This window comes from Archocentrus centrarchus, chromosome 13 (genome assembly GCF_007364275.1).
Source record: "Archocentrus centrarchus isolate MPI-CPG fArcCen1 chromosome 13, fArcCen1, whole genome shotgun sequence".
NCBI lineage: Eukaryota > Metazoa > Chordata > Actinopteri > Cichliformes > Cichlidae > Archocentrus > Archocentrus centrarchus.
Genome location: NC_044358.1, coordinates 25,735,855 through 25,751,634, shown reverse-complemented (window position 1 = coordinate 25,751,634; position 15,780 = coordinate 25,735,855). Strand labels below are relative to the sequence as shown.

At 41.8% G+C, this 15,780-nt stretch overlaps 2 protein-coding genes across 2 annotated transcripts; one reads left to right on the top strand and one right to left on the bottom strand.

Annotated features, from left to right (window-relative positions):
- Window positions 1-59: 59 nt before the first annotated feature.
- Window positions 60-4,579, bottom strand: cep57 (centrosomal protein 57). Its single transcript, XM_030743489.1, has 11 exons — window positions 4,356-4,579; window positions 3,808-3,991; window positions 3,304-3,504; window positions 2,994-3,115; window positions 2,766-2,894; window positions 1,907-1,984; window positions 1,689-1,784; window positions 1,521-1,601; window positions 1,198-1,427; window positions 878-1,022; window positions 60-792 (listed from the first exon to the last, which is right to left on the bottom strand). Exons 1-11 carry the CDS (start codon window positions 4,401-4,403, stop codon window positions 607-609), a joined length of 1,500 nt encoding a protein of 499 aa, XP_030599349.1. The 5' UTR covers window positions 4,404-4,579; the 3' UTR covers window positions 60-606.
- Window positions 4,580-4,809: 230 nt separating this feature from the next.
- Window positions 4,810-11,162, top strand: mre11a (MRE11 homolog A, double strand break repair nuclease). Its single transcript, XM_030744659.1, has 20 exons — window positions 4,810-4,896; window positions 5,327-5,389; window positions 5,496-5,628; window positions 5,756-5,916; window positions 6,009-6,096; window positions 6,195-6,336; window positions 6,440-6,554; window positions 7,386-7,571; window positions 7,669-7,840; window positions 7,923-8,003; window positions 8,080-8,206; window positions 8,453-8,553; window positions 8,652-8,822; window positions 8,913-8,972; window positions 9,043-9,226; window positions 9,758-9,844; window positions 9,982-10,046; window positions 10,156-10,217; window positions 10,411-10,510; window positions 10,759-11,162. Exons 2-20 carry the CDS (start codon window positions 5,370-5,372, stop codon window positions 10,789-10,791), a joined length of 2,088 nt encoding a protein of 695 aa, XP_030600519.1. The 5' UTR covers window positions 4,810-4,896; window positions 5,327-5,369; the 3' UTR covers window positions 10,792-11,162.
- The last annotated feature ends 4,618 nt before the right edge of the window (window positions 11,163-15,780 follow it).

Genomic DNA, 15,780 nt, shown 5'->3' with positions numbered 1-15,780 from the left:
TCAGATCCAGGTTACTCCTGCCTGTAAAAAAAAAAAAAAATTTAAAAAAATCCCCTGACATTTAGGCTATTTCTAGAAATGATTATGGACTAGAAAACTACACAGAAAATAAAAATATGCAGCTTTTACATACAGAGGTAGTGGCTGGACTCCAATGCCCTCTACTGGTATTAAAAAAAATGATTGCGGCAGATGTTGGGGTTAATAAACTCCATGAACCAAGATCACCATCTCTTTAATAATACTTGTAAATGATAATAAATCAAGTATCATTCAAAGGCCAGTCTTTCTTTAAAATATTCAGAACACACTGTCAGACACCAAGAAGAGTAATTACTCAAAAAATAAAGCTTTTAATAAGTCAGCTAATGTTGACCAGTAGGGACACCTTAAATCTTTTTAAGTCTTTTCAAAAGTTCTAGTAAAAACATATCATAGCATCTTGGGTAATATGCTCTTGAGCTTGCTCATCAAACAGATGCTTGTATATACAGGCTGGCCCATGTTCATATAGTGTTTTTCAATCAGTGGCTGTTTTGAAGGTGAAGTAATTGGTGAGGGTAGGTAGATAGCACCAACAAGCGAGACCTCGAGTGCTGACAAGTGTCAGGTCCGTAATGAGGTCTGCAGAGCCTTCATGTCCCTCAGGAGCCTCAGATTCATCTTGCTTCTCTCTCCTGGTCTAACTTTGACTGCTCCCATGGAGTGGCCTCTACTGGACACTGTGGTAGACACTCTCACTTCATTCCTATTGCTCTGCCTGGAATTTGCTTCTTTTCTTAACTTCTTTATCTAGTGGAGAGACAGGAGAAGGTAAGGGACACAACAACGAAAAAAAAAACAAAAAAAAAAAACTTTTGCGTATATGAAAACATACCTGTGATTTGTGTTTGTACAGCTTACTGATCTGTTCTCCTTTCCTCTCCATTTTCAACAACAGCCTCTCCTGCTCCCTCTGAAGTTCCTTTCTTTCCTGTTCAGACACACTATCCTCCACCTGCCTCATTAACTCATCATGTTCCCTGTAAAACACACACACACACACACACACACACACACACACACACACACACACACACACACACACACACACACACACACACACACACACACACACACAGAGTGAATAAAACTTAGCAATTACGATAAACTTCACGTGAGTTACTCCTTATCAAAACTGAATGAAACACGGCTCACAAGCTCATGAGTCGCAGCTCCTCCTGAAGGGCTTGCAGCAACTCTGATAATTCGTCCCCGCTACCTGAAGAGACAGATGAGGAACTGTCCGAAACCCTGTGGCTACCTGTGTCGGAGACGTTTGTGTTGCATGAGAGGACGCGACTGTTGCAGAGGTGGGGCTGGTGTTGCTTCAGGAGAGACAAAACTGACTGGACGTTGGCTCTGACTGAGTGGCTGCAGCCTACTGACTTAAAGTCAGACAGAAGGAGAGAGCTGGCATAAGGGAAGTGCAGCATTAAACATGGAACACCATTTTATTCCTATGCAAGTGCCAACCCTACCATTCCAGCAACAAAGGGTACATCTCTGAGGCTCAGTCTATAGTGTGGCTCTGTGTAGGAAAATTTGTGTGATGGTGATTTCTGGTAAGAGAAAAACCCACATCAACAATTAACTCTGTGGTCTCAGACAGAAGTAAAATTCTAAGCTGTACGTGAGAAGGTCTTCACCTTTGTATCGGATTTCTTCTCTTTGGGTTGTTTGGTGGACAGGCACGGTGACACAGACTGCAGCAGGATCCTATTGGCCTCCAACCCTGTTTGTAGCTGAGGGTTTGCAAAAAAAAAAAAAAAGTATGTAAAAATAAGTAAAACAGACATTACAAGCCTCCAATTGTGAGCGCAAGGAATAAAATTGATAAACAGGAACACATTCCCGGTCTCATTACCTGGTTGGCCTTGTCCTGGATGAGCTTTCTCTGGTGCTCTTCTTCCTGTAGTTTCATCTCCAACTCGCAGATCTTCATCTGATATATTCAGGCAAACACACCCGTCATGACATGAATATTTAAAAAAAAAAAAAATTTTTTCACCTGTTACTACTTTTTAATTTAAACTTAAAGAACAAACAAATCTCTGTTTCTTGATGTGTACTTTAAGGTTTATAAGACCCAGGCTTGTAAATTCTGAAGTCCACAGAAAAACCAGCAGTATCTGTCTTTTTTTTTGGACTTGTTCTGGTCTCTGGATAAATCTGTGCCTACTTCTAATGTTACATCTATTGCCCTTCTTTTCGATATGAGCTGGGGGAAACTCAGTTGAACACTAACTCGTTTCTTTTTTTTTTTTTTCTTTTCATTCACTTAAAGGATTTTCACAGGACAGACAAAGTGTCCAGGATGTCACATGATCTTAAGTGGACTTTGCCACTAAAATTATTGCTTAGTAACCTTAAAAACCACCTCCAAATGCTTATGTAGAATCTGGAAACATTCACATTTAATTTATAAAACTTATGATGAACTTGGTGGGCCATTTGTGGCCCCCAGGCGGGCTATTTAACAATCATGCATTCATGATTTATCTTGAGCAGGAGAAAAACAAGGTGTGGAGAAATCAGTGATATTTCATATAAATATTGTGTACTTCTGTCACTGCCATGGACCTCATGATGCTAATGGCAATATTCTCTTCCTTATGACAGAAAAGCATAGGACCTGGGCAGTTCTTTAATAGTTTAATAATTTCAGTGTAGGTTCTTTTCCTGTTGCTCTATATGACACTGCATCACTGAGTCTGTATCTTTACCTCAGAAATGTTCTGTGTATGTGTCAGTCTGAGATACTCCTGCTCAAGTCGCTCAAGCTTCTCCAGCTGAGCAGGTTGAGATGCTGTGTCAGACTGCTGATCAGCTGATCTGGCTTTCTGCAGGACAGCCTGAAAAGGAAGAGAACAATTTATACAGTTCTACTGACGCAATATTTAAGTTTTTGTTTATTTTAAAAGAAAAGCCACAGACTATGACACTGGATTAACCTGCTGTTTGAGCAGGCTGGTCCTCTCTGTCCTGGCACTGCGCAGCATCCTCCTCATGTGATCCAGCTGTTGCTCCAGTTTCACACAGCGAGACTCTGCAGCAGCGAGGTGGCTGATCAGCACTACAAATAGAGTGAAGATATGCAGTGTGACAAAAAGGAGGACAGGAGAGAGACAATAGAATAATAAAAGTATATGAAAAAGTACTATTACAATATATATTTGTATAAAGCCCTTTGAGTGCTCAGCTAGAGTAGAAAAGTGCTATATAAGAACTAGTCCGTTTACCATTTATTAATCATATACTCACCTTGGTTGCAGTTGGACCGCCCACTTATTTGTCTTTCTGGGTCCGTCGGATTATTTAAGAGTCTCCGTGTAACATCCTCATTCTGCAGAAATGTGTGTGATGCATCTTTTTCCAGTGTACGCAGCCCCTGCTCTGCATGTCCTTTTTCCATCTCCAACCTTCTGATCTTTTCTTGGAGGTTCTTCAAGGCAGATAAGATCACTGCACAGGCACACAAAGTCTAAATAAATTAGCTTCAGTAATGTGACACATATGGGTACATATCTGGTGAATGGTCATGGGCATATTGGAATAAGATATTTCAGATGTTTGAATGGAAGAAGAGGTGAACAGGACAGGGGCTTAGAAAGGATGACATGGAAGAATTAATAGATGTTGGTGAAGCTAAGACATTCAAGTAGTGCAGCGTCATGTTGCACATGTAACCATGGAGCTCTAAAACACTACCATGCCTCAATGGAAACTCTGCAGTACACATATAACAGATGCACAAGTTAAACCTACCCGCACTGTTGGTCTCAGGGAAGGCTTTGGTGGGTGATGATGAAATATATGATTGATGAGTGCGTGTTTGGGGTGTGTGATGCACAAGTGTGTTGATAAAAGGACGGTGAGCTGGATAGTCTTTATAGGATGACAGGGACAGACTGTAAGGCACTGGTCCACTGGTTGGTGGTGGGTAGGGCTCCTGCAGGGAAACAGGACTAAATGTTAAACTGCATGCACATTATCTTTAGAAGCCTTTAGATAACTGCAATACTAGCATCTGCATTTAATTTCCAATAAGGCTGATACTCGCTCATAATGATCAAAAATCAGCAAGTGGAATACAGAAAGTTAAAGGACAGTGGAATAAAACTTTAGATCAATGTTGTGCAGCTCAGGTCAAATACAACATAACTTTAGCTCATTTAAGTAACGTGGTCTAGTTTGAGTTGTACCAAGTGCTGCTATTTAGTGTCCTGTGCAGTGTAGCTGACTCAAGATAAACAATAGCGACCTGATTTTAATCTTCCTTTAAAATTAAATTCAGCCAAATCTGGTAATATTACCGTTTCCCGCGTAGTATCAGCTGCGAGTGTTTTTGGCAGAGTCTCCATTGAAATGTAACCATTACAGCTTGCCTCGCGCGGGTCACTAAAAATATAAATATGCAAATGAAGCAATGCTAGTTTAAAGTAGAATTACAGCAAAGCGCTTTTTAATTACGACTGACAGACTGTCTGCTAGCTAAGCGTAGTTTGTACAGCCGTCTGTGCTAATATGGGCTGTGAAAAGGAAAACATCACTTTGGCAAGCTACACGGTCAAGGGTTTATGAGGGGTACGAATGATTCTGATCACATTGTGGCCCGTTAGATGCAAAGTATATACAGGAGGCATGGACCGGTGTGCCAATATTAATAAAACAAGTGAACACAGTGACTCTACCGGAAATGTAGTTTTTTCTCCGCAAGATTCCGCTTTGGAGACCGGCGTTTTTTCAAATTAAAACTACAATAACTCTCAGGCACTCTTGAGGGGCGGAGTGAGGGTTTGCAAGAGTTGCCGGGAATTTTATGGCAACTTCGGTAGTTGAGACACTTTAGAGAAGGTAAGTGGGAAGCTTTGTGTTATTTTTCCAAGTTGTGTGCCAATGCCGTATAGGCGTTTTAACTGTAGGTTACAGAAACCCAAAACATGTTGGGTTTGTGATAGTTATGTTGTTGCATTGCACCCACGACTTTCCAATACAAGCAAAAGCTAACTTGCTGTCCTATCAATAACGTGTTACACGTTGGTGTTAGTGTTAGCTGTAGCTACCGTCTTACTAACATAATAGTAAGTTATCTCGGCGGTACATCATTATGTACAGTGTGTCATAAGCATATTTTTTGGGGTCTTTTATTTATTCATTACTGCTTGTGATGTCCTTTTATTGTCGATTCCGTTATGTTTGTACAGATGCTGTGTTTACTCAAGTCCATGTTCCCATAAGATATTTTTTCTAAATTTAAAAAGTTTAATGTTTGCATCTTTTGCAGAGAAGCCTTTTGCTGACCCCCTGGCAGGTGTAAACAGGTCATCATGTCCTCAGAGAGCACCTCGTACGCTTCTTTATATCCTTGCTCTGGAAATCTCGAAATTGTTAATGAATAATGTTTATATCCATGTAATATATTGGTTTTTCAATAATTCCTTTTTTTTTTCTAGAGATGATGAGGGTACCTTCAGGATCCTTATTGCTACAGATATTCACCTTGGTTACCTTGCGAAGGATGCCATTCGTGGAAATGACACGTACAACACATTAAATGAAATCTTGGAGTGTGCCAAGCAAAATGAGGTGCACACTAGTTGGTAGATGTGTGTGGTGGCTGTGTGGATGATTCAGCATCACATATTTGCCTACTTGAATGGGCCCGTACACTTGCATGTCTTAAGTACCCATTTCTTTTGTTTTTGCCTAACAGGTAGATTTCATCCTTCTTGGTGGTGATTTGTTTCATGACAACAAGCCTTCACGCCAGTGCCTCCACAAGTGCATCACTATGCTGAGAAAGTACTGCATGGGAGACTCGCCTGTACGCTTCAACATCCTCAGTGACCAGAAAGTCAACTTCAACACAACCCAGTCAGTTTCACTTGGTGTCATCCTTTAAACCAGTGTTTTATTTGTTATGGATAAATGTTGTGTGTGTGTGTGTGTGTGTTAATATTTTGTAGGTTCCCCTGGGTTAACTATCAGGATGAAAACCTGAACATCTCTATTCCTGTGTTCAGCATTCATGGCAACCATGATGACCCAACTGGAGTGAGTTGCTGGTAGTAACAAATCAAGTTCTTGAATCAGATAAGAGCACCCATGCACTAATATCCAAGTATGTGGATGTTCTGTGTGTGTCCCTCAAGGCTGAAGGTTTGTGTGCACTGGATCTGCTGAGTGCTTCCGGTCTTGTCAATCACTTTGGCCATTCACACTCGGTGGAGAAGATAGAGATCAGTCCCATTTTAATGCAGAAAGGCAGCACCAAGCTTGCCTTATATGGTCTTGGTAAGTTTGTGTTTCCAGGTGGACCAGTAGTGTCTGTTCCTAAAATAATCTTGGTGTTTGATATGGTTAATAAAAAAATAATTTTGTATGAATGTGTCTGAAGGTTCTATCCCAGATGAGCGCCTGTACAGGATGTTTGTCAACAAACAGGTATCCATGCTTCGCCCAAGAGAAGACGAAGATGGCTGGTTTAACCTCTTCACCATCCATCAGAACAGGTGAATGCATCATTTAAAAGAATTTGAGATGCAGCTGTCCTAAACTGTGGAGGGCTAAAAGTGCCAAAATGAAATTAAGTAAATTTATAATTAATGAATTAAAATATGAGTTCATTCTATTTAAAAACACATTAACTCTAATTATTTCATGGTCCCTGTGCTGCTGTCAATCTCACCCATCACCACATACACTTTTTATGAGTGTATTTGGTGACACACAAACAGTAGTATTTCCAAACTTCACTTACAGTTTGGGGCACTTTCCTCTGCCATTGCTGCTGGTGATTTCATGCAAAATGCTTTCTGGGATATCAGGATGCCCCAAGTCCATGCAGCCACCTATTGACTGTGATGCAGCACCAGTCCATTATCTGGGGTTGATCTGTCTTGACTTGCTGTGCAGGGTAATATTAATTAATTAATAACACATTTAAGTAGTTATCATGAATTTATTTATTCAATGAATATATTTACTATTTTAATTAACTAATGATACATTTAAATGATTATGTGTTATTATTAATTATTACAAATATTTAATGGTGTATTTATTTATTCTATTTTTGCACTTTTAGTCCTCCATACTAAACAATCTGCATGCCCCCTGCATCTCCAAGTGTTCCTTAATAAACATGTAGAGTGATGAGTACATGAAAGGGAAGTTTTGACGTTTACGTCTTTAAGAGAGTAAAAGAAATCTTGGCTTAATATGACTTGTTCATAAATAGGCATGTGTTTGTGAATTGATAATAAAGCATTTCCATTGCAGTATCTAACTGTTTACATGTACATTAAAAATACAACTTTTTCCTGTCTTTGTGTTTTGCCAAGGAGTAAACATGGTCCCACAAACTATATTCCCGAGCAGTTCCTGGATGATTTCCTTGACCTGGTGGTGTGGGGCCACGAACATGAGTGTTTGATTAAACCAACCCTAAATGAACAACAGCACTTCTATGTGTCACAGCCTGGGAGCTCTGTAGCCACATCCCTTTCTCCTGGAGAAGCCACCAAGAAGTACAAATACACACACATGAAATGGATCATGGTCTCCACATTCTGGATGTATTCTAACAGCAAGAGTACTCAAAACACTCTGTTTATTTGTATCTAGGAAGATTGGGCTGTTGAGGGTGAAAGGTCGTAAAATGAAAATGCAAGAGATCCCCCTGAAGACTGTGCGTCAGTTCTTTATGGAGGATGTGGTGCTGGCTGATTATCAAGACCTCTTTACACCGGATACACCTCAGGTCACAAAGAAGGTGGAGGCCTTCTGTTTTGCAAAGGTAACTCTTAAAAGCACCATTAAACTTCCTGCTTAGTCGTTATATGTTTATTTATGTGGTCTTTATGTTTGTTCTTCTTTAGGTCACAGAGATGCTAGAAGAAGCTGAAAGGGAAAGACTTGGATGTCCACTTACCCCTGAGAAACCTCTCATTCGCCTGAGGGTAAGATGGAGACACTGTGTGCATATAACCTAATGCTGGCACATAATTAAAATATAATTTTCATTTTTTTCTGCAGGTGGACTACAGTGGAGGTTTTGAGGCGTTCAACGCCTCACGGTTCAGCCAGAAGTTTGTGGATCGTGTGGCCAACCCGAAAGACATAATTCACTTTGTCAGACGTCGTGAACAGAAGGAGATCAAAGGTTTGACTGAGACTAAATACACAGCTGTGAACATTTACATCATTAACCCAACGTTCAATAAATCTAATTATGTGGTGTGATATCCATTTAAGCTTGTGTAGATGGCTGCTGAATCTTGAAAGGCAGCAAACAAAAAGTAGGATAGTACACTATTTGAACTGTTTAGTCCTGCAGTTCGCTGACCTTTTCATGAAGGTGTTGTCCTTCAGTCAGCAAACTGACCATTCACCTCATTGTGATTTTTAGATGAGCCCAATGTTGACTATGGCAAGCTGTTTAAACCTACTGCTGTTGAGGGGTTAAGAGTGGAGGACCTTGTTAAACAGTACTTTGAGGCAGCAGAGCAGGTACGTTAATTTTAAAAACTTGTAGCCTGTATGTTTGGCGTGTCAAATCACTTGTTTTCATCAACTGTTTGATCTTTGTAATCCGTCTGTATGCCTAGAAGGTACAGCTGTCCCTGCTGACTGAGCAAGGCATGGGAAAGGCCATTCAGGAATTTGTTGACAAAGATGAGAAGGATGCCATCAAGGAGCTGATCACTTACCAGTTACAGAAGACACAGCTCCATCTTCAGGCTAGAGGAGTAACCACAGAACAGGACATAGATACAGAGGTAATAGGATTTGGCGTGCTTTGGAAATGGAGTAATTATTATTAATATTATTATATGTTGTTTTATGTGTGCACACATTTATATTTTCAGGTTCGGATATTCAGAGACTCCAAAAAGAACACAGCTGAGGAGGAGAATGACATCCAAGAAGTAAGTAATGAATTCACTAAGGCCTGAAACGATGTTTCTATGTTAGGTTAATTGTCTCTTTCTTTCTCAGGCTATGAATAGAGCCAAGGCTCATCGGTTGGAGCACGGTGATGGTGGCCTTGTAGATCAGGATATTTCAGTTGAACTTGGAGATGTTACTATGGACTCTGATGAAGGCTCAGTCCCATTTGTTGCACCCACACGAGGCAGAGGGCGAGGAGGCAGAGGGCGTGGTGGCCGGGGGAGGGGCAGAGGTGAGAGCGATAACGAGATGCAGGAATGTAGATATGCAACAATGCAGTGACAGTACAAATACACACATAGAGCATCTGCCTACCAGACTGTTGTGTAAGTGATGCAGATTTTAAATGTTAATTTCAAAGGAGATAACTAGGAGTCTGGATGTGCAGCTGTCGTGATCAGCTTAGGTCAAAAGTGGGTGATTTGTTAGGACTACAGCATTAATGGTTAACTAAACGGAGATAAACATTTTTGGGGTAAAGGCATTTAATGTGAGTGTTTTCCATGATTCCATGATTTAACAAACCTCAGCCTTTACCCAGACACTTCATGAGGCTGCTGAAAATAAGGCATTCAGAAAAGAGTAATAATGGTGAAATAGATGTTAAAGTTATAGAGTTGCTTATTCTACACTCACAATCTAGGAAAGGACTTTGTGAATATCATATGACACGCCTTGGTCAAATTTTAGATTCTGTTTCACGTGTGAGTCGATAGTACAGCAAAAATAAAGGAAGTAAAGTACTGTTCATGTGTCTTTTCAGGTGTGACTGCCTCTGAACCAAAGCCAGCTGGTCGGGGTCGGTCCCAGAAATCCTCAACAGCATCCCAAAGCAGAAGCATTATGCAGGGTAGGGGACTGTGATACTGTGTCTGTTAGTGTGACTGTCAGTATGCACGCTTTCCAGACAGAGAATCCCAGAGAATCCACAAAAATTGATCCCACTGCCACCATGACCCCTTGTCTTTTTTGTCTGTCATTCTTCAGCATTTCAGGTATCATCTCAGAGGCCTTCTCGAACTGGAGCCTCCACATCTTACGCACTAGATGGAGTGAGTCAATGACAAATGATAACACTCGTAACCTCACAGACCTCTGTTTCTGTGTGTATGTGAAGTGTACCATCCACTAACCTTGTTTCTCATATTTATCCACCCTTAGGGGACCATTGATGACTCAGATGAAGATATACCTGTAACAAAAGTTACCCGGCCTCCTCCAAAGTATGTTTGTTCTAATCTAGGGTTTAATTGTCCACAGTTTTCAGAGGTGATCAAAATGCAGTGTCAAAAAGATGTCCATACTGTTAGAGAACAAGCAAACACACAGTGTATGCTTCCTCCCTCCATTTTACACTGTTATATTTTAAAGCTATGGCTTTTCTTAAAGTCTTGATCATGTTTTTTCCTAACACAGGCCATCGTCGTCCTCATCGTCATCGTCCTTTGCTAAGTACAGCTCTCAGAGCCAGAGCCAGTCAAGAGGAGTTGCGTTTGATGACAGTGATGATGATGAGGTGAAACAAAAGGAGGCAAAATGATATAGCATGTATCATGCCAAGTGGGATTAGCAACAAACCATATAGTTTTAGGTGCAATAAAAATATATTTGAATTCTTGATTACCTTTGGCTTTTACATTTCTTATAGAAAATTTATGCCCCACTCTTAGTCACATATAATTTGATATGATCTGTTATCCAACTATTGTTATATTTTTTTTAGCTTTCTCTGACTAATGTTTTTTTTTTTTTTTTTTTATACAGGATGACCCATTCAAAGGCCCAACCAGGAGATAACTATAAGTGGATCTATCATTTTTCCAAATATGCTAGTTGGCATGTGAGCTGTTCCGATGTTATTCTGAAGGATTTTGAAGTCCATATGCATTCAGATTTTCCAGCACTAAGTCTCAATGTTAAAAATAATGATTACATTAGTCAGCTAGTGTTGCGTGTGCTCGTATTTTCAAATCAGCCTGTTTTCTGGTGAAGGGGTAGGACTGAAGGCTACAGGAGAGCAAGGTGGAGGTGTTTCAAGTTTTCACAGCCTTACTGTACCTACCAGTTGGTGGACTGCATCTGCTACATCAGCACCACCCACTGATGGGTTTTGTCTATGGCTTTTGTAGTACTTTAATTCTTGAAAAATAAATGTTTTTGATATATAATCAAGTGTCTTTATTTTTGCATTATCGTTTTTGTGAGTGTGACTGCGAAGTCACACATAAACCCACCAGCTGCTTTGTTAGGTACACCTTACTAAGTTGGACTGAGCTTTTTGCCTTCAGAACTGCATTAGTTATTCATGGCATAGATTCAAACATCCCTCAAATTTTGGTCAATATTGACATGATAGCGTCACACAGTTGGTGCAGATTTGCTGGCTTTACATCCATGATGAGTCTCACTTTCCACCACGTCCCAAAGGCCCTCTATTGGATTGAGATGTAGTGACTGTGGAGGCCATTTGAGCACAGTGAACTCACTGTTGTGTCAAGAAACGAGTGAGCTTTGGGAAATGGCATGCTGTCTTGTTGGAAACATCCATCAGAAAAGGGGTACACTAATCATGAATTGTAACAAAAATTAAAGCCGCAAGCGGCGATGAGCGGGCCCTCGCACCCGGCGCGCGTCGACCCCTGGCGCGCTCCAGCCAAGCCGCGCGTCGACCCGTGGCACGCTCCAGCCGAACCGCGCTGGGAGGTTCTCGCAGACGAGAGAGTAGCTGGCTCACCCGGCTGCTGACGGCTCAGCAGGCTAGCTGTACCTCCCGTCGTTCGTCTCCCGCTTCCACTAGGTGGCGTCGGTGAGTGCCCACTAATTAATATGTCACAATGCTCTATGTAATGCCTGCAGCCATCAATGAAACTGTAATGACCATAGGATGATGAGTATCAGTGTCCTACTGATTTCCTGTTGCCACTAGGTGGCGTTATGAGTGTGAAACAAAGCTGATAGAGGGGTGTGTCCAGTCTCCCTTGCCCTCCCATTAAGCCTGTGAAGTTTGGAATAGATTGGACAATGTATGAGAGAGATGTAACAATTTGGTGCACTGTGGTATATGAGTAAAATCCCACATTCAGAGGGTTGCTACGGCAACACCGTTAAATATTCTACAAAACCATGACTATCTTTTGACGGGCTACTTGTGTAGATGATCTGGAGCCATTTTGGTGTGACTGGATGAAAAGCTGTAGTAGAAGATGATTCAAATAGCAGGCCTGAAAAATGTGAAAAATGCTGCAAAAATGACACCTTAATTAGAACATGTCAGGCTTCCTGTTGGATTTCGGCTATCGGTCCAAGAGACTTTTTTGTACGTCTTAGGATGTTACATCAGCATGCACGATTTCAGGTACACAGACCAAGCACTGCCCTGGGGCTGATGTTTAGAACCTATCTGGGCCTGAAATGGAAAAAAAGTCCAAATTCAGAGGGTTGCTACGGCAACACCGTTCAATATTCTACAAAACCATGAATATCTTTTGATGGGCTACTTGTGTGGATGATCTGGAGCCATTTTGGTGTCACTGGGTCAAATGCCCTAGGAGGAGTTGAGGCAAAAAGGCCTGAGAAAGGCGAAAAATGCTGCAAAAATGACACTTTAAAGTGAACGTGGCTGACTTCCTGTTGGGTTTCGGCTATCGGTCCAAGAGACTTTTTTGTAGGTGTTAGGATGTTACATCAGCAGGAACATTTTCAGATACACAGAGAAAGCACAGCCCAGGGGCTGATGTTTATAATCTCTGTGAATTTGAAATTGAAAAAAGTCCAAATTCAGAGGGTTGCCATGGAAACACTGTTCAATATTCTACAAAACCATGAATAACTTTTGATGGGCTACTTGTGTAGATGATCTGGAGCCAATTTGGTGTCACTGGGTGAAATGCCCTAGGACAAGTTCGTTCAAATAGCAGGCGTGGAAATCGCAAAAATTGACACCTTCAATTGAAGATGGCCGACTTCCTGTAGGGTTTGGGGTATGGGTCCAAGAGACTTTTTTGTACGTCTTAGTATGTTACATGAGCATGTACATTTTCATACATGTAGATAAAACGTAGCTCCGGGGCTACTCAAAAAACTTGCTATTTTAAGATATTCCGAGCTGCCACTAGGCGGCGCTCTAACGTTTATGGACTTTATGCATATCAGTGTGTTCAGGACAGGGTGCTTATCACACCACTGAAGTTTGAGCCAGATTGGGCAAGTTGGCTTTGAGTTACAGCCATTTTTGTGTTCATGGCGAATCATCGAACTTTGCCGTCCCATAAGGGTCACGCCCTTTTGTCAAAAAGTCACAGTTTTGAAAACACAGTAAGTCCAACTTCTTAAGGCTTTCCAGGTGAAATTTGAGATGGTTCTGCTAAACCACCTTGGAGCTGGACCTCCAAGTGTAAAATATGACATTTCCTGTTCCCACTAGGTGGCGCTGCAACTGATATTAAATATTGTCATATGTATGTGTTCAGGGGGGCACCCTCATCCTACTGGAGAAGTTTGATGCACATTGGATCATGTAGGTATGAATGAGGGGCAATCAAAATTTCATGGCGAATGATCAAAGTTCAAAGGGGCATAAGGACCCCTCCCCCTTGGCAAAAACTCACCATTTTCGAGATTTAGATTCCCCTGGGGGTGTAGGTTAGACAAACCAAATATGAAGATGATAACGTCTAAAACCTCTGAGTTATTAGAAAAAGTGTGAGGGCTGCAAATCACCAAATTTGCATAATTAATTCAAAATGGCGGACTTCCTGTTGGGTTTAGGGCATGGCTCCAAGAGGATTTTTTGTGCGCCTGGACATGATATACATGTGTATGAAGTTTCATTCATGTACGTGAAACACAGCGGTGGGGCTCCAGTTTAGGGGGCGCTAGCGAGCCATTTGGGCGCGCCCTTGCCCGAGCTCATTAAAATACTTAAATTTTCACCAGGTGTGACGCATGTGCAAAGTTTCATGAGTTTTTGAATATGATAAAGCCCCCAAAAAGCCAATTCATTTGCCTGAATAATAATAATAATAATAATTAAAGCCGCAAGCGGCGATGAGCGGGCCCTCGCACCCGGCGCGCGTCGACCCCTGGCGCGCTCCAGCCAAGCCGCGCGTCGACCCGTGGCACGCTCCAGCCGAACCGCGCTCGGAGGTTCTCGCAGACGAGAGAGTAGCTGGCTCACCCGGCTGTTGACAGCTCAGCAGGCTAGCCGTACTTCGCGTCGATCGTCTCCCGCTTCCACTAGGTGGCGTCGGTGAGTGCCCACTAATTAATATGTCACAATGCTCTATGTAATGCCTGCAGCCATCAATGAAACTGTAATGACCATAGGATGATGAGTATCAGTGTCCTACTGATTTCCTGTTGCCACTAGGTGGCGTTATGAGTGTGAAACAAAGCTGATAGAGGGGTGTGTCCGGTCTCCCTTACCCTCCCATTAAGCCTGTGAAGTTTGAGGCAGATCGGACAATGTATGTCAGAGATGTAACAATTTGGTGCACTGTGGTATATGAGTAAAATCCCACATGTAGAGGGTTGCTACGGCAACACCGTTCAATATTCTACAAAACCATGAATATCTTTTGATGGGCTACTTGTGTAGATGATCTGGAGCCATTTTGGTGTGACTGGATGAAAAGCTGTAGTAGAAGATGATTCAAATAGCAGGCCTGAAAAATGTGAAAAATGCTGCAAAAATGACACCTTAATTAGAACATGTCAGGCTTCCTGTTGGATTTCGGCTATCGGTCCAAGAGACTTTTTTGTACGTCTTAGGATGTTACTTCAGCATGCACGATTTCAGGTACACAGACCAAGCACTGCCCTGGGGCTGATGTTTAGAACCTATCTGGGCCTGAAATGGAAAAAAAGTCCAAATTCAGAGGGTTGCTACGGCAACACCGTTCAATATTCTACAAAACCATGAATATGTGTTGATGGGCTACTTGTGTGGATGATCTGGAGCCATTTTGGTCTCACTGGGTCAAATGCCCTAGGAGGAGTTGAGGCAAAAAGGCCTGGAAAAGGCGAAAAATGCTGCAAAAATGACACTTTAAAGTGAACGTGGCTGACTTCCTGTTGTGTTTCGGCTATCGGTCCAAGAGACTTTTTTGTAGATGTTAGCATTTTACATCAGCAGGCACATTTTCAGGTACATAGAGAAAGCACAGCCCAGGGGCTGATGTTTAGAATCTCTGTGAATTTGAAATTGAAAAAAGTCCAAATTCAGAGGGTTGCCATGGCAACACCGTTCAATATTCTACAAAACCCTGAATAACTTTTGATGGGCTACTTGTGTTGATGATCTGGAGCCAATTTGGTGTCACTGGGTGAAATGCCCTAGGACAAGTTCGTTCAAATAGCAGGCGTGGAAATCGCAAAAATTGACACCTTCAATTGAAGATGGCCGACTTCCTGTAGGGTTTGGGGTATGGGTCCAAGAGACTTTTTTGTACGTCTTAGTATGTTACACGAGCATGTACATTTTCATACATGTAGAGAAAACGTAGCTCCGGGGCTACTCAAAAAACTTGCTATTTTAAGATATTCCGAGCTGCCACTAGGCGGCGCTCTAACGTTTATGGACTTTATGCATATGAGTGTGTTCAGGGCAGCATGCTTATCACACCACTGAAGTTTGAGCCAGATTGGGCAAGTTGGCTTTGAGTTACAGCCATTTTTGTGTTCATGGCGAATCATCGAACTTTGCCGTCCCATAAGGGTCACGCCCTTTTGTCAAAAACTCACAGTTTTGAAAACACAGTAAGTCCAACTTCTTAAGGCTTTCCAGGT

What these genes read in the sequence shown, in the direction of transcription:
- cep57 (XM_030743489.1), bottom strand. Translation starts at nt 4,403, where the DNA reads ATGGAGACTCTGCCAAAAACACTCGCAGCTGATACTACGCGGGAAACG. An exon ending in ATACACAGAACATTTCTGAG is followed by an intron (nt 1,985 to 2,765) that starts GTAAAGATACAG and finishes TGAATATATCAG; the next exon opens with ATGAAGATCTGCGAGTTGGA. An exon ending in TGTACAAACACAAATCACAG is followed by an intron (nt 793 to 877) that starts GTATGTTTTCAT and finishes TCTCTCCACTAG; the next exon opens with ATAAAGAAGTTAAGAAAAGA.
- mre11a (XM_030744659.1), top strand. Translation starts at nt 5,370, where the DNA reads ATGTCCTCAGAGAGCACCTC. An exon ending in ACCATGATGACCCAACTGGA is followed by an intron (nt 6,097 to 6,194) that starts GTGAGTTGCTGG and finishes GTGTCCCTCAAG; the next exon opens with GCTGAAGGTTTGTGTGCACT. An exon ending in TGAACAGAAGGAGATCAAAG is followed by an intron (nt 8,207 to 8,452) that starts GTTTGACTGAGA and finishes TGTGATTTTTAG; the next exon opens with ATGAGCCCAATGTTGACTAT.